Genomic DNA, 18,311 nt, shown 5'->3' with positions numbered 1-18,311 from the left:
TCCAGCACTAATAAAAAGGTGGAGAAGGAATAGTATCTACCTTCTCCGAGAAAAGTCCAATACCACCAAGATTTTAAAGGGGTGATGGGCCTGGGTGGCGATGAAAGGGAGTGACTGACAGACTTTTTGGTAGGGCTTTTAGAGTTTTCTATCTGGTGATGTGGAGTTTGGGCACAATTTTGAAAGAACACACACAGAAGTTTTGAGAAGGTTGATATTCCCACATCACACAACACACACACCCCAGCAGCAATAATTTGACTTTTATGCATGCCCCATTGTCTTAGAAAATGTTATGCTGTATTTCAGACTTCTATGTTGGAATCATCAAATTTTAGTATCAGTCACTTTGTGCTGTATGGTGTCTTTGGAGATGAAATTATTCTTATGTGTAATTCTCCCAATGACGGTTTACTTTGGGAGTGGCAAAAATCTCTGCATCCACTGGATTAGTAGGAAAGATACAGGTGTATCTTTAGAACTTTGGGGTCAGCCAAATCACTGTCATCATAACATTTCTTTGACCTTAACACTAAAAGAAACGTAAAAACTTTATAAAGTTTAAAATGTAAAGAAATGACTTGAAAGGCTTGAAAAGCAAAGAATGGGAAATAAGACACAAGCATAGAAATGTCAGTCTTCCCCTCCAGGACCGAAGTGTTCAAGAGTCTTCTGCCCTACTGACAAACTTGATGGCAGAATTAGTTGGTCTGCTCAGACCTAAGGGTAAAATCCTGACGTCCCCCTTTCCCCCAAAACAAAGAGTGGTAGTGTAACATTTAAGATGCAGTATGTTTGCTTTTTTCATTATAGATAATATTTTGAATCCACTTAGTTATGGAGTATGTAATCCTTTATTTTTAACTTAAGTATTTAAATAAAGAGCTATTTCAGTCATTTTAGATTTGGTGTTGGCAAAATGATTACATTTTCTCATAATTTGAATTAAATGCAATAGCCAAATGAATGCCTATTTAAATGCTAACACTGTTTTAATTATTTGTGGGAGGAGGGAAGGAGATTTCATATCTAGATAAAACAGCTAATTTTTTTTTTTTTAAAAAAAAACAAGAAGTCTTTTATTATTTAAGTGATGTTTTAGATAACCTCACCTATTCACCTAGGTTATCCTATGTCCCTCCTCCTTGCTCCCAAAGCACTTACAGTGCTTAGAGAAATTACACCCCTAAAACAGGGCAAGCTGCAGTATATACTTGTTGAATGAATTAATACTTTGTTTACATGTCTGTCTCCCACTAGATTTCATGTTCTAGAAGGCACATTCTGTTATTAGCAGTGTCTAGCACATATGAATATACAACAGCAGTTTTTAAAATGTGGATGTTAATATCTAATTAACATATATAAAACTTTAATTTTAAAATTCAGCTAGGAGCTGAAGAAAACATACATGTTAAAATTAACAAAATTTCTTCTAGGCTTGTTTAGAATATATTCCCATGATAATGGGATTTTCTGAATTTCCAAAGCAAATTTTTAAAGAGAAATAGAACAGGATTTTTCAACTGGCTTTATACTGTCATCTTTTTGAGTCTCATTTGCATAGAGGAATGCAAAGATGATTTTGAAGTTAGATAAGATTCGTTTTTTACAAAAGAGCCAGTCTTCCAAACAAATCTTTCATAGAAACATTTTTGCAAGTTGTTCAGATAATATTTTATTTTCAATTAAATGTATAGTTTAATGTGTCAAGTACATTGCATATCTGTATTTAAAGTCAGCTGGTACTTTAAGAACTTTAAGTTATCTTAAATAACATTTTTCTTTTTTTAAAACCTGAACTATTCCTTTAAATAGTTTTCTTTCTCACTGCTTAACTGTTTGTTAAACGTGTACATGTGATCATTGGGCATTCAATTAACTTTGTAAAAACAGAATGGTAGTTTATTTTAAAGTTAGAAAGTTGAAAAGTGGGTCAAAAAATATAAATTGACTTTCATGTCAGTAAAAGTAATCTGTTGCCATATTTTATATTTGAATTACTAATAATTTATTTATATGTATATTATGATCATTTCATGTTATATTTATCCATTTAATTTTAAAGACTTCTAAAAAAGAAAGCTAGAATTAAGGAGAAAGGATCTAGCTTCTTTAGTATCTCCAATTTCGGATATAAAGTAGGAATCTTATATTGTTTTCTCAGTTTAATCCATAGACATTGTTAATGACAAACTGTCAGAATCTATAGTTAAAAATATATTAGATACCACTTGAATTAAAGTTTTCAAACTTTGTAGCATTCCATAAATAGACTTATGTTTATAGTTTTACAGCTTTCCCACCACTTAGCTCTTATCTCAATACTTTTACAGTAGAAAATACATAGTAAAAAAAAAAAAAGAAAAGAAGATACAATCACTAAAAATGGCATATGTACTAGCCTAATAGTTTGATTGTTTAAGGACTGAAACCAATTATGGCACCTTTTAGTTTTAAGGGAATTTTTTTTTCATAATGCAACAAGGAACTGAAAACAAAATTACAATGCAAGTTTATTTGTATTTTAAATTATTTGCTCAATCTGTGCCCCCCCCCCCTCCCCGCATCTCAAAATGGAAACACACAGCAACTTTAATTTTAAAGGATCTGTTTCCTTAGGGAAGTGTGGAGATCATTGTGAAACATATGCCTAAGAGTTAAATAAAGGGATGGTGGGTGTCATTGGCTTCTGAATTTCGGAGTGAAAGACAGACACCTGCCTTACTGAAAACACTTACTTCCCTCTCTGATTGTAGGTTCATTCCCAATTATTTAGAGCTCCACAAAATATGAGGACTTCACCAGAGAACTCAAGTCAGAATGAGATCTCCAAGATTATTTGATAGGACTCACCCCAAATATAAGAACCAGCTAAGTTTGCATGCTCCCTTCTATTGAAGAAGACATATCAAGAGATCTATCTTTGCACTACTCAGGAGCTGTGGCTATCTGCTTATTTGACATCTGGTGAAATTGTAGTTTCTGATGGAGAAACATTTTAAGTTGACACCTGTGATTGGAACATTTGGTATACAGTTTTTAGAGAAGCTAGAAACCAGTTATAGACTAAGTACCTAATTTTTGTTAAAAGAGACTAGGTAAAGAGTTAAAGTTATATACACTAGGGAAGTCTGATTAAGATATTTGAATGAAGACTTTCCAGGTAAAGATCCCTCACCCCCTTTTTTTGGGGGGGGGGGAATGTCATTCAGCAACAAAATAAAGCCTAAATTTTAAAAAGTGAAAATGTTTAAAAATTACACAAAAGTGAAGAAACAACATAGGTAGGAGGAGGAGAGAGTCACAAAAGAAAGGACATCTATCACATTGTTTCATTGTATGTCTTTCTCGCTGAATATCTGGGAGTAATTACTAATGCTTTCAATATAATATAATTCAGTGTATGAACATTGTTTACCCACCAAGGAATTCTGAAATCCGAAATGCCAGGTATATAAAAGCTGGACTAAAGGGAAAAGCATTTGACTTCAAGATTGCATTGACAATAATGTATTTATCAAAGTATACAATGTGACGTGAAATTTATTTCGACTGTGGAAGCCAAGACGACTCCATTGCCCAGTTTCTTTGTCTCACTGCACTTGCACTGGGTTTTCTGGGCACACGGGGCTCCCGGCTGGGATGAATCTCGTGCAGCCAGGCAGCTCCGCAGATCTGAGGTCGGTATGTAAAGAACCTGTGCTCCCCGCGGACGCCCTACCCATCAGGGTAGTGACGCTCGACGGTGCACGACTCCTGCGGCGGCTGGGTGCGTTTGGCACGTCGCGGGGTGGGGTTGGGGGGTGCTGTAGGCGAAGTTCCCCGGAGGCTGGCGGCCTTCGGGTGTGCGGGGACCCGCGGCCAGGACATCACTCCCCAGACTGGGTGTTGAAGTTCAACGGCCGCGTTCCGGTTTTGGTCGGGCAGACGCGGGTACACAGAGAGGACCCGCCTCAGTCGCCCCTCTCCTCCGCGGACTAGCAGGCCAGGCGCAGCCCCGCGAGTCGCCCCGCAGTCTGCGGCCGGTGGGAAGTTGCGGGCACAATCAATCAGAGGGAGGTGCTGCAAAGTAAGGGCTGGTGCGGGCGCCCCGACGGCTGGCAGCGGGAGCCAGGGGACGACAGGGAGGCCCGCTCTAACGTGTCTCTCCTTGCAGTGCTCGAGCAGTATCAGGAAACCCGAACCCAGCTCGTGTGGATGGTGGCAGAACTGGCGACCAGACCTCAAAGCATCGAGACCGTGCTGAATGCGGGTGAACCCTCACCTGAACCCGCGTCGCCCTGCACCCCCGGGGCTGTATCACCCGATGCTTCGGCCTTGCCCTGCGCCTCGAGTCATTAGTCCCCCCCCCCCCCCCCCCCCCGGGTCCTCAGCCCTGCTTCGCCCCTCACTGTATCCTCGGCCAGTTGCCTCCCGTTCCTCGACTGAAACCTCTCTTTACCCCAGCCTCCTATCCCACCACCATCCCCGCCCCGCCCCGCCGGCTGAGTTTTAGGGGGGAGAAAGATGGGGACTGGAGGACGGAGGACCTAAATTCTTCCAATTCACCACGAAGGTTGTGGAAGTATTCAGACTCTTTAGCAGGTCTTTGGGAGTGAAGCTGAGAGGGTGAAGATTGGTTTGAGAGGGCCCCAAAGTTCGTATTTCCATCTTGATCGCAACCAGGCAAGTGTCCGGTTGAAAGTCAAAGCCAAATTAATGGCCTGGAAGTCATTTTTCCCCTGAATGGGAATCTACCTTAATTACACCGGTTTTATCCAGGGGCCTGTGCACGTCACCCTGCCTTTGATCATCTCCTTCCTCACACCAAAGGAATTCCAGAGCGGCTGGCATTTTCCTCGTTTTGCATTAGTGAAATAACCATGATATGCTTGAATATTTTCCAGGAGATTCAAAGTCGGTAAAGATCTAGCTTTGAGAAATCCTTTTGGTGTTCTCATTTCACCCCTCAGCCCGAACTCAGGCAGACTGTAGTAGAGAGGACGTGTGTGTGTGATTTGCTTCTTATCTATTAACAAAGAGATAATGGTATCTCTCTCTCTCCGTCCCTCCGTCCCTCCCTCCCTCCCTCATTGAGCATGATTCCATCACCATTTGAACTCAAAGTAAACTAGCATTTTATCACTACTGCATCATGAGAAGCCTTTTATTTAGGGGCAATTGTGGATTCACATGTAGTTGTAAGAAAGAATACAAGATCCCGTGTACCTGAAAACTGGTATATCACAACCAGCATGTTGACATTGGTAATTCATTGACTTAATTCAGGTTTCCCCTGTTTTACTTGTACTTATTTGTGTGTGTGTGTTATACAGTTTTATCCTGTGTGTATCCATCACCACCACAGTCAAGATAAAAAACTCTTTCATCACAAGGATGCCTCTTTGTGTTGCCCTTTTACAAGCACACCCACCTCCTTCTTGTCCCTAACCCTAGGCAACCACTAATCTGTTTTCCATTTAGAAATTTTTGTTATTTCAAAATTGATCATCTTTTGTTCTGCAGTTGTTTCATGTGGATTAATTTACTTTCTTCTGCATGTGTGTGTATGCTTGTATGTATGTAAACTTCTCAAAGTGCCCAGAACAGTGCTGGACACACAGTGTTTCACATATACTCACTAAAGTTTATTAGAGCATATTACATTTTTAAATGCACTTATTTTCTCCCTCTCTCAGTGCTTCTTAATGGCCTTTGTGACTATCCACTTGCTGTTTACATTATATTAAAAATTTGATACAGAAATATGGAAGTATATATAACAGTTAAGATACAGAATATAATGTTTTATATAATGGTAGCAGGTTTCCTCTTTCTGTAAGTACACAATGTAGAATATATTATGAAATTTAAAATATATTTTTATTGATTTTAGAGAGCAAGAGAGAGCGGGTGGGGGGAGAGAGAGAGAGAGAGAGAGAGAGAGAGAGAGAGAAGCATCAATGTGAGAGACAAACATTGATTGGCTGCCTCCTGCATGCACATTGACTAGAGTTGGAATGGGAACCCGGGTATGTGCCCTGGCTGGGAATTGAACCAGTGACCTTTGGATGCAAAGGACAACACTCAACCAACTGAACCACACTGGCCAGGGCATATTATAGAATTTAATCAATCCAAACTGTTAGGCTAAGTGATTATTAAAGTATAAGTGACTTAGATATAACATTTTAAATAGGCACCTATTTTCACTATGGTCTGGCTTATGAAGGAATGGAATACAAAAGGAATATAATTTAATGTTTTAAAGTGATCTTCACTTGACTAATATATTTTTAAGCTATCTATTAATTTTTATTGAATTTATTAGGGTACAGGTTTCAAGTGTACAACTCAATAAAACATCATCTACACACTGCATCATGTGTCCATAGTCCCAGTCATAGTGTCTTTCCATTTCCATTTTCCCCTCCTTTGCCTACCTCCACCTACCCCCACCACCCTACTCTTTCCCTCTAGCTATCACCACACTCTTGTCTGTGTGTTTTTTTGTTTGTTTGTTTTGCTTAACCCCTTTACCTCTTTAATCCAGCCCCCAATGCCCCTCCCCTCTGACAGCTGTCAGTCTGTTCCATGTATCCATACCTCTATTTCTATTTAACTCATCAGTTTATTTTGTTCATTAGATTCCACATATAATAGATCACATGGTACTTGTCTTTCTCTGAGTGGCATATTTCACTTAGCATAATACTCTCCAGGTCTATCCATGCTGCTGCAAAAGGTAAGGTTTCTTTTCTTTCTTTTTTTTTACAGCTGAGTAGTACCACAGCTTTTTTTTATGCACTCATTGACTAATCTAAAATTTTTCTTTTCCTGAGAAATTTATTTTAACATATTTCATGTTATCTAGATTCAAGCATTTCTTTAGTCATTTTAAGTAGACATATAATGAGTATTCTAATATACTTATCCTTTTAATTAAAAATAACCTGTAAGCTTTGTTGTGAAAACTTTTGTTAATAGTCAATTAACTTAAACATTCAAATGGTTTATTCTTTAAAAATTAATTTTAAAAAATCACCTAGATTTAAAAATGTTTTTGAATGAGCCACTATATGTAAACATCAATTATATATTCTGATCAAGCTTTTTTTTTTTTTAGTAATGTGATTTCATTTTGGTAGCCTAAGATACCAGTGCATTTTATTCCTTTGACATAATTTCTGTACACCCTGGAGGGCTTTGTTTTCTCACTTTGATAATAAACTATTTAAATAAATACATATCATGTATTCAAGATGAAGTGAAAATCATTTCCATATAGGCATATAATAAATCAACAGTTCAGTTGTGAAAAAATTTTAAATTCATTCACTGTGAAAGGAACTTTAAAGGTGAAAAATCATCAATGGAGTTTTTATTTCATTTTAAATCTCTGCTGTTTTTCGTTGTGTTTTTGATGTGTTAATGAGAAAATTTGCCTCATTAAATATGTCTAAAGTAATTACCAAAGCAAACAGAGTGTTGCAAGATATATTCTTCACAGTATTTGGACAAAAAATAAGTTTGATTTCTAATCAAACTTGTTTCTGGAAAGAACTGTGTACAATGTGTCTATAACCTAGAGTTATTTTTTTCTCACTGAGATTTTATTCCTTCTAAATCAAAGGAGCATACATGGAAACATTAAAAGTTTAATGTTTGTTATAAAGTCTCTTTATGCACCCTCAAACCCTGTACATTTGAACCATTACATCATGCAGCTATTTAAAAATGAATTTTGATAATTTTGCTCTTTGAATAATAATAGTAGAAATAATACATTGTTAATTCTACCAATTATATAATTTGAGCAATTTAAGGTAGTTGTTTAGTTATAAGATATCAGAATCATGTTTTATGGCATAGTGGAATAACAGGCCATTCTTAGGTTGTTTAGGAGGTCCTTTGAAATAAGCTAAAGAAGTTCCAAGAAAATAATTTTTAAACTGGTTTGCTAAATAAAATAAACTTCTCTGAAGGAGATATTTTTATAAGTAAAGTGAAGGTAGAGTTTAAAATAATACTTTGTAATATATTACATATAACCTATAGTAAAATAGTAGGCATTTGCATTTTCAGAAGAGTAGGAATAGAGAAGTTTGCATAACACTTTAATATGCATTTGTATGAAGCTAATTTGCAAGTCAAGGCAATTTTAATGGACCCAGAATTCAAGAAAATAAGTAATATATGTTGACATAAAATGATTTTAAAATTACGTGTGTCTGGGGCAGGGTTAAACATTTCAGATTAATGATCTAGCACCTCAATGTGCTATGAGAAGGAAAAGCCTGTGTTAAGCATTTATAATGTATTTAAACCATATCCTGGTAGATAAATGTACCATGATTCTCTTACAAAAACTACTGGTCCATAGGATAAAGATAATTAGTGGAGCAACTTCAAAAAGTGAATTATGCTATTTATATTTGATGCATTTTGTCATTATAAAAGGAGTCTTATAATTGTAAATATATAACTCAAAGCACTGAGCTTTTTCTTTCTTTTTTTTTTTTTTTAAAGATAGGGATAGAGGCTTTTTCACATATGTTTAAGTGGAAAATATTCTATAGAGCTATAACATTCCTGAAAATGTAGCACCTAACAATATACCCAGGATTATTCAGAATTTTATTCTGTGTTCCAAACCATTGTTTCTGCAAGGACATTTATCTCTTTTGTTATTTAAGCATTGGTACATAAGTAGAAAATAATACAATGAGGGCTGGAATTAAGGAAACAAAACAAAACAAAACAAAACAAAACAAAACAAAATTCCAAGCCATCATTGAGCCTATAAGAGTGAGGCTTAGAAATGGCAAGTAGTGTGGGTTAAATCTAAATGTTATATATTAAACATTTTTGAAAGTTTATTTAAATATTTTCTAATTCCACTTTACATTTTAATGTTTTTTTTTCCATGACCTTTGCTCCTATGACTAGAACCTTTTCCTATACTTCTTTGCCTAATTAATTTCTACTCATTTTTAAAAAATGTTTTTATTGATTTTAGAGAGAGAGAGGAAGGGAGAGGGAGAGAGAAACATCAATGTCAGAGAGAAGCATCGATCAGTTGCCTCCTGCATGCACCCGGCCAGGGATCAAACCTGAAACCTGGGCTTGTGCCCTGACCAAGAACCAACTACACCTTTTGCTGGATGAGATGATGCTCAACTGGCTTATGGCTCTATTTAGATGTTGATTCCTCAGGGAAACCTTCCTTGGGCCTTCATAGTAAGAGAAGTCTCCTGATTTATGCTTTCCTTGCTCTTAATATTTCTCTTTCATAATACTTATTATAATTGCAATTATTTCATTTCTGTTTTCTCCACTAACCATAAATTCTGTGCCTAGGGTAATACTTTACATAGAGCAGATGTTTCACATGTTTAAATCGAATAAAGGAATAATTATTTTTCTAAGTTTTTTCACATCTCTTTAAAAATCAGATTCTAATAACAGCTCAGGTAGGCAGCATAGGTATCTTCAGTGTGGATACTTAAGCCCAAAATGGTTGGATAATTGCCCTCATCACAAAGTCAGTTGTTGAAGTGGGACAAAGACCTATTTCTTAATTGCTGTCTGACCTTGTGCTCTTTCTGCTTATAGGTATAAATAAATTATTTCTAAATGGTTCTCGGAATTTCTAGTAAACCTCAGTGTTAACTGTTAAAACAAATTGTCTGTTTATGCCTTTGGGTACAAAGGCTGTCCAGTAATTGTGCATGATTGGCTTTTGAGGTCTCCTTGAGGACCATTATGGGAGCTTAAGTAGAGGCCAGATGCAGAGGACTAACTCTGATAAATACTTGGAGGTTTTGGGGGAGAAGGAGTTATATTTTGAGCTTAAACTGGCCTCAGAGCTCTAGAGGACCTTTTGGCTTCCTGTGGCTTCTAAGGAAAAGCCTATCAAACCAGAAACGTATTAAAGTACCTAGGGAAGAGTGTGTAATCCACTGGGAGTTGAGACCCAAGAGAGTACTTCAGAGAGTTGTTGGGCTGAGACCCTATCAGGATCAGGGAAGGTGCAGAGGATACTCATCAGAGCCCAGGGCGGTCAGCCGCCTGCGATTGACTGCCTTCTCTCCAGGGCACCCGAGGGAGCGCATAGCGGAGGCGGCACTTGATATTTGTTGGTTGACTGATGGTGAACGTATACTTAACAATTCTCTTTGTTTTTCATTTAAACATACCTTATGTGAAGGACTTTTCTTCCCTGTTCTTTGGGAGCAGAACTTTGGGATTTCTACTGAGTAGAGGTACTGACCCTAGGAGAAATCCAGGGCTACACCTTGAGAAAACATTTGACTTTGCTTTATAGTGGGGTGGGATGATCCATCTGAACACAAATCAGACTTTTCTAATTTTCAAAGTAAAATAATGGTTTGATTTTGCCATATGCCCCATGTTTTCTATCATAAGGGTAGCTCAATTTAAAATTTATTGTTTATTCAAGTTCTTTTAAAAGTCTAGGTGAAAACAAGTAACATTTGTGTTTATGTGTATGTATGCATATGTCTCCAAAGGAAATGATCTTTATCTACTTTTCCATATATTCTGTCTATGTGGCAAGTTAGAATCACTATTAAATTATGTACATTTACTAGATTATATTTGTTTTCCATAGAAATGTCTTTGTAAAGTTAGTCTAATAATATACCCTATTTTAAACTTTGAAATTGTGGACTTACTTTAAAAATAGATAATTTTCCCATATCATCTTTAAATCTGTCATGGAAGATATTTTTCATTTTGTTATTAATTGTTTTTAATATAAAGTTACATATACTCTTTTATGCAACCAATCTTTATTAATTATTATATACCGCCCTGGCCGGTTTGGCTCAGCGGTTAGAGCGTTGGCCTGCGGTCCTGAGAGACCCGGGTTCAGTTCCCGCTAAGGGCATGTACCTCCGTTGCAGTTTGTCCCCGGCCCTGGTCGGTTGTGCGGGTGGCAGCCACTCGATGTGTTCCTTTCACATCGATGTTTCTCTCTCTCTCTCTGTTCCTCTCTCTCCCTCCCACTCTACCTGAACAAAAAATGGAAAAATGTCTTCTGGTGAGGATTAAAAAAAAAAAAAATTATTATATACCAAGCTAGCCCTTGGTATGAAATTTCAGGGAAAAAAATTGTTCCTATTTTCTTTTATTTCACAAGCATTTCCCTTTTTACTTTTGCTGTCATGAAACGCAGTGCTATGTTCAGAGCTCAAATGCAACCACTATCCCTACCCTAACCTATGTTTTTAATAAAATTGTCAGTCCCCGTCTCTACCACATGGCTTTAAATAATTATCTTTGTAGCCCTGGCTTGTTTGGCTCAGCGGTTGGAGCACTGACCTGTGGACCAGAGAGTCCCGGGTTTGGTTCCTGCTAGAGGCACGTACCAAAAAAAAATCTCTATATATCTGTCTTTGTATATATGTATTTTAGAGTAAACTATATAAAAAAATTAGGATAGGGTGGAGTATGAATAAAATAAATTCTATCTGAAGATATATTTTTGAACTGACTGTCTTCCAAAATTTTCCTCTTTAAATATTACTCATGAAACCTCTTGGAGCAGACAATCCTTTTAGAACTGCTCTATTTATTCTCTATATATTAATTTTCACAGTTTGTTCATCATTCAATAAACATTTATTGAGTGTCTGAGTGCCAGATGAATGCTTAGATGATGATCATGCAGAACTAGAAAGCCCATGAGGAGCTTATTTGCTAATGGAGAGAGATATAAATAAATAAAATAAGTTTGGTAAGTGTTTAAAGATAGACATATGGAGCACATAGGTAGGGTACTTAACCTCAAGTATTGGGAGTGAAGGGTGCTGTCTATAGGAGGAGCTGCTAGGAGTTAGCTAACCAAGAAGGGGAGGGGAGAACTGCATTCAGGTAGAGGGAAATTATGTGTAAAGGCACAGAGGCAAGAGAAAGTGTGGTGTGTACTTGATAGAAAAGGCAAATGTTTAGGAGCTTCTTGGGGTAATAAAGCAAGGAGAGAGAAGTCAATGGCTAGAGAGGAAAACAGGCCTAATTATGAAGGACCTCATCTGAAGTTTGGATTTATCCTGAAATCAATAGAAAGCCACTGAAGAGTTTTAATGACAGGAACGTTGGGATCCACTTTGTGTTTTAGAAAGGCGATTTTCACAGTAGTGTGGAGAACAGATTGGAGAGGATTAAAACAGGACCAGAAAGACCAGGTATCCATTTTTGCTGTGCCAGTCTAGCTGGATAAGAGACATGCAGGACTTGTGACTTGGTAGAAGGGGGCAGGGGCAGCTAAGGAGAGAGATGAATTCAATATGATTCCCAGCTGCTGGCTGCTTAGGTTAGTGCCATTGATTGATGGAGAAAGAGGATACCAAAGGTAGAGGAAATGATGGTTTCGCTTTAACAGTGTTGAGGTTGGAGTGTGTCTGGGATATCTGTGTGCCTGTGACTGTGGTAAGCAGTTTGGATGTTTAGGTCTCTGGAGCCCAGGAGAGAGCTCGGCTGGGAATAAAGGTTTAGGTATGTGGAACTTACATGCTCATTTGAAAACCATAGTTAAAGTTTATTTTTATATATCTTTTTTTTTTGTTATCCTCACCCGAGAACATTTTTCCATTTTTTGTTCAGATAGAGTGGGAGGGAGAGAGAGGAAGAGAGAGAGAGAGAAACATTGACGTGAAAGGGACACATTGAGTGGCTGCCACCCACATGACCAACCAGGGCCGGGGACAAACTGCAACAAAGGCATGTGCCCTTAGCGGGAACCGAACCAGGGTCTCTCTGGACCTCAGGCTGAGCCAAACTGGCCAGGGCTCATTTTTATATTTCTTTATGTAATTATAAACGTGAATTCCAATCATTTTATCTAAAGTATGTGTAAATTGAACTTGCCATAATTTGTATGCTCTACATGCTCACTCAGTTAAAATACCACATATGTGGATGGTGATGGCTGTGACCTAGTGGAGAGTCAGACAGATGCACCAGTTTAAAACAGTAATCACGGAAGACAGATACAGTAGCGTACATGGGAGAATAATGTCAGTTCAGCAGATTACACCCTTTGGTATGCATTCTAAACCTGGCAATAGGCCAGTTTTCATTGGTAAATGGTAAATGCTATGTAAGTATATGTGAAATAAGTAAATAAATATACACTGTGCTTCCTTGCCCTCTTAGAAGAGTTGCTAGCTCGCTCAGGGAGTCAGGGGTCTCGGTCTCATCTTCCTCTCCCCTCTCCCCACTCAGAGATGGTGTATCAGGTGTGGCGGCCCTTCACTCATAAACAGCTGAGTTAATAAAATTCAGAAGATACTAACTAAAGTATTAACTATAATGAGAATAATTTTTAAAAAAAGGGAAATCGATTACTTTTGATCATAATGTAAAAAGACCATACATGTTTTGTGATTCATTCTAAACTAACATAATTGACTTGACAGTTATGACAGTGAAAAAGTATTTCACACAAAACAAAACAAATAGACATGTGATACCAAAATTTATTATTTCTTAATCAAATGAAGGAATAGTGGCCAGAGGCTGGGAGAAACCAAATCAGGTCCTGAAAATTCTTACTGTAAAAAAATGCAAGGGAGGCCCTGGCTGGTTTGGCTCAGCAGTTAGAGCATCGGCCCGCAGACCAGAGAGACCCAAGTTTGGTTCCTGCTAAGGGTATGTAGCTTGGTTGCAGTTTTTCCCCAGCCCCAGTTGGGGTTGTGTGGGTGGCAACCAGTTGACGTGTCTCTCTCACATCGATGTTTCTCTCTCTCTCTTCCTCCCTCTCTCCCCTGCTCTATTTGAAGATAAATGCAAAAATGTCCTCAGGTGAGGATAAAAATAAATAAATAAATAAACAAACAAACAAATAAATAAATGCAAAGGAGAAACACTTAAATATCTTCAAATAAAAAATGACCCATGGCCCTGGCTGGTTTGGCTCAGCGGTTAGAGCGTCGGTCCTGCAGTCCAGAGAGACCTGAGTTCGGTTCCCACTAAGGGCAGGTACCTCGGTTGCAGTTTGTCCCCGGCCCTGGTTGGGTCGTGCGGGAGGCAGCCACTTGATGTGTCGCTTTCACATCGATGTTTCTCTCTCTCTTCCCCTCTCTCCCTCCCACTCTATCTGAACAAAAAATGAAAAGATGTCCTCGGGTGAGGATAAAACAAACAAACAAACAAAAACAAACAAAAAATGACCCATGAAGGAAAATGAGAACAAATTGTATAATCCATCAGTGTTATGAAACTTGCTTCAGTAAAAGTATAATCATGTAAATGTAATACCTTACTATAGAAATAAAAAAATTAAATCATTAAAGCTGATAAGTGTAATTGGAGTTAACTAACTGTGATAGGACAATAGGTAGTGCTTAACGCAGTAAAATCAAAGTGAGTGGTGGTTTCTAGAACCAAGACCACAAGTTTTTTAACAACAGCTAGCAGTATATTCAGAACTATGATAGGTTATTTGAGAAACAGAAAAGAAGTATAAAACATAAGCCCTTCTCTAGAGATGTTTATTTTATACTGGAGATAAGACATTTATTCACATAAGAAACTAGAGAACCACATAACATGCTATGTCATGGATGGCTGCTGTGCTTTGCATGACTTTGGAGGCACCAGTGATATCATGATCTATGTGAGTGGCATCCCCTGGATGGGTGCAGGACACAGCCGGCTCAGCCATGCATGGTGGACCTGGGAATTATTCAGTTTTCCTTTTCATTTGTTTCCCTGAGAGTTAGTAGTGTAAACAATAAAGCTCCCCATAGCTTCCCATTCACTTAGAATAACATCACAAAATCTTACGTGACCTACAGCCCAATTTGACCTGGCCCCAGCCAGACTCTCCAGCTTTATCCCTTGAACCGTCACCCCTTCCATTTGACATTTCAGACTGGTCTGACTTTCTCCTGGCTTCTTCAACAGTCAGCCACAATCCTGCATCCCTTGTCCAAGCCAGAAAGCTGGAAGTATCACCCATTCCTCCATCTTCTTCACACAATCAGTTTGTCTCCTAAGTATCTCCTTAGACCTTTCTCTTCTCTCTTTCCCTTGTGCCATTGCTGTTCTCCGGGCTATCTTCACATCTGGTGTTCCTACAACAGCTTCCTAAGTAGGCTTCCTGCCTCCAATCTTGTCTGTTTTCCTCCTTTCTTCCCATTGTAACCAGGGTGATCCCTCTTTACAAAGTGCAAATTTGATCTGCCACTGCACTGACATTAATGTTCAGATACAATTCAAAATCCTTCAGGATTTGGGTTCTGTCATTTCTTAGCCGTCTTCCTCCAGCCTTCTCCCTGCTCTTGTGCTGCAGTCATGCTGTATTCTCCGTTTTGTCAATGTCATCAAACTGTTTTGGGTTCTGAGCTTCATTTAAATAGTTCTTTCAGATTGGTGTTTCTCTTTCTGCCCCCCCCACTCCTGCTTCCCTTTGAGGTTCGTTAGTTTAACAACAAATTTGTATTTCTTAATTCCTTCACCTTTTTCACCCATCCGTTCACCCCCTCCCTTCTGGCAACAACAAAAAGTTCTCTGTATCTATGAGTCTGATTCTGTGGTGCTTGCTTGTTTTGTTTGTAGATTCACTTGATAGATAAGTATTTTTCGCCATTTTATTGTTCATATTTTGTTTCTTCTTCAAGAAGACCCTTCAACATTTTATATAATACTGATTTGGTGGTGATGACTGCCTTTAGCTTTTTCTTGTCTGGGAACCTCTATGTGTCCATCAATTCTAAATGATAGTTTTGCAGGATAGAGTAATTTTGGTTGTAGGTCATTGCTTTTTATCACTTTGAATATCTCTTGCCACTCCTTTCTGGCCTGCAAAGTTTGTTTTGAGAAATCAGCTGACAGTCTTATGGGAGCTCCTTTGTAGGTAACTATATTCCTTATGCTGTAGTTTCTATCTCTATGACTATTCTGTAACTACCCATTTGTACTTCTTTTTTTAAAAACTTATCTTTATTGTTGAATGTATTACAGATGTCTCTCCTTTCTCCCCATTGACCAGCTTTTCTCTTGGTGCTTTCTAGATTTTCTTTTTGTCTTTAATTTTTTGCATTTTGATGATGATGTATTTTGGTGTGGACCTCTTTGGGTTCATCTTATTTGCGACTCCCTTGTGTTTCCTGGACTTCTATGTCTGTTTCCTCCACCAAGTTAGGGAAGTTTTCTGTCGTTATTTTTTTCAAATAGGTTTTCAATTTCTTGCTCTCCCTCTTCTTCTTCTGGCACCCCCACAGTGCGAATGTTGGTACACTTGAAGTTGTCCTAGAGGTTCTTTACACTATCCTCATTTTTTTGGATTCTTTGTTCTGATTTTTTGCTTCCTTATATTCCAAATCAATGGTTTGCTTCTTGGCTTCACCTACTCTACTATTGATTCCCTGTAAATTATTCTTTATTTCAGTTAGTGCATTCTTCAATTCTGACTGGTCCTTTTTTACTCTCTTGAGGTCCTCACTAAGTTCTTTGGCATTCTCATTAAGTTCCTTGAAATTCTCACTAAGTTCTCTGAGCATCCCTATAACCAGTGTTTTGAAATCTGTATCTGTCGGATTGCTTATCTACATTTTGTTTAGCATTTTCCAGGAGTTTTTTCTGTTCTTTGATTTTTGGACATATTTCTCTGCTTCTTCATTTTGGCTGCCTCCCAGTGTTTGTTTCTATGTATTAGGTAGAATTGCTATGTCTCCCAAGCTTCATAGGGTGGCCTATTATAGTAGGTGTTCTGTAGGGTCCAGTGGCACAGCCTTTGTGGTCACCCCAGCTGGGCCCTCAAGGTGTACCCCTCATGTGGACTGTCTACCCTTCTGTTGTAGTTGAGTCTTGATTGCTGTTGGCATGTCAATGGGAGGGATTTACTCAGGCTAATCAGCTGCAAAGACTGGCTGTGCCCACTGACCACTGACCTCTGACTATCTTGGAAGATCAGCTATATAGGGGTCCAACACACAGAGCGAGACTTACTTCATCAGGGCTCTGATACCCATTGACCACTCCTTGAGTGTGTTGCTTGTGGAGATGGTTGGGTGGTGGTGCTTCAATGTGGTCTGAAGCTGTCCACTGGATGTGCTGGCTCTGAGGCAAGGTCACCCACAGCCTGTAGTCTACCTGGGGCCACTAGGCATAGCTACAAAGTGACCTACAGTTAGCCAGTTCCTGTGTTGGTCTTGGAGGTATCTAGGCAAAGCCAAGCTGTGAACCAAGGCTAGCTGCTTCTAGTGCTGGGCCTGGGGCCACTTAGCGAGAGGTATGGGGCTTCCTGAGGCCTGATGCTATTTAAGAGAATTTAGGGAAATCTGAAGCAGGAGCCAAGACAGGCCAATCCTATAGTAAAGCCACTGGAAACAGCTTGGGTGGGCCTGAAAGTTGGGTAGGGCAGGGCCTCAGAGAGTCACCAGGGTGGGGCAAACAGTATGAGCAAGTTTGCTGGAGTCCCAGATACAGCACCCATCTGCCTGCCACATGTGGGAAGGGCTCACCAAAGCTACAACTGCCTCCACCACCATGCCTGTCTGGGAGAAAGCTGCCTCTCCAGCTCTCATCCTGATGCCAAACAACTCAGTTCTTCCCCATATGTCTCTGGTGATTTTCAAGCTGCCTCTTCCATGTTGGAGTCTGGAGGGAGCAGGTCCAAGTAAGTCTATGCTTGGGCCCTTTAAAAGGGACTGCCTGGGACTCTAGAAGCCTCAACCTCCTTCAGCCTCAATCCCTGCTGGTTTTTACAGCCAGAAGTTATGGGAGTTCTTTTCCTGGTACTGGAAATCCTGAGCTGGGGGGCTTGATGTGGGATGGGGACTCTTTGCTCCTCAGGGAGGACCTTTCCAGCTGAGGTGTCCGTCCTGATTTTTATCCGCCCCACATGGGTGTGGGACCAGCCTGTCTGCACCTCTGCCCCTCCTACCAGTCTTGATGTGGCTTCTTCTATAATTTCATAGTTGTAGGACTTCCATTCAGCTCTATTTCAGACAGTTCTGAATGATGTTTTTTCTGTAGTTTAGTAGTAATTTTGATGTGATTGTGGGAGGAGGCAAGTACCACGTTTACCTATGCTGCCATCTTGACCAGGAGTCCCAATTTATACTTAATCCCTTCACCTTTTCACCCAGATCCCTGCAGCCCCCTCCCCTATGTCATTTGACATTCTGTTCTCTGTATCTGTGAGTCTATTGCTATTTTGTTTGTTTGCTTATTTTGTTCTTTAGATTCCCCATATAAGTGAAATCATATGGTATTTATCTTTTTCTGTCTGACTTATTTCACTTAGCATAATACCCTCTAGATCCATTTCTGCTGTCACAAAAGGTACAGTTTCATTT

The 18,311-nt window shown here is 39.0% G+C and overlaps 1 protein-coding gene across 1 annotated transcript in view; it reads left to right on the top strand.

Moving 5' to 3' along the window:
- Positions 1-3,645: 3,645 nt before the first annotated feature.
- Positions 3,646-18,311, top strand: part of SPAG6 (sperm associated antigen 6) — a 95,870-nt gene continuing 81,204 nt past the window's right edge. Inside the window, 3 exon segments of the mRNA XM_036270191.1 lie at positions 3,646-3,936; positions 3,985-4,072; positions 4,160-4,256. Coding sequence (XP_036126084.1) covers positions 3,646-3,936; positions 3,985-4,072; positions 4,160-4,256 — 476 coding nt within the window.

Source organism: Molossus molossus, unplaced genomic scaffold (assembly GCF_014108415.1).
Source record: "Molossus molossus isolate mMolMol1 unplaced genomic scaffold, mMolMol1.p scaffold_m16_p_1, whole genome shotgun sequence".
Classification (NCBI taxonomy): domain Eukaryota; kingdom Metazoa; phylum Chordata; class Mammalia; order Chiroptera; family Molossidae; genus Molossus; species Molossus molossus.
Note: the sequence above shows the minus strand (reverse complement) of the source record. Positions and strands in the feature narration are given on the sequence as shown.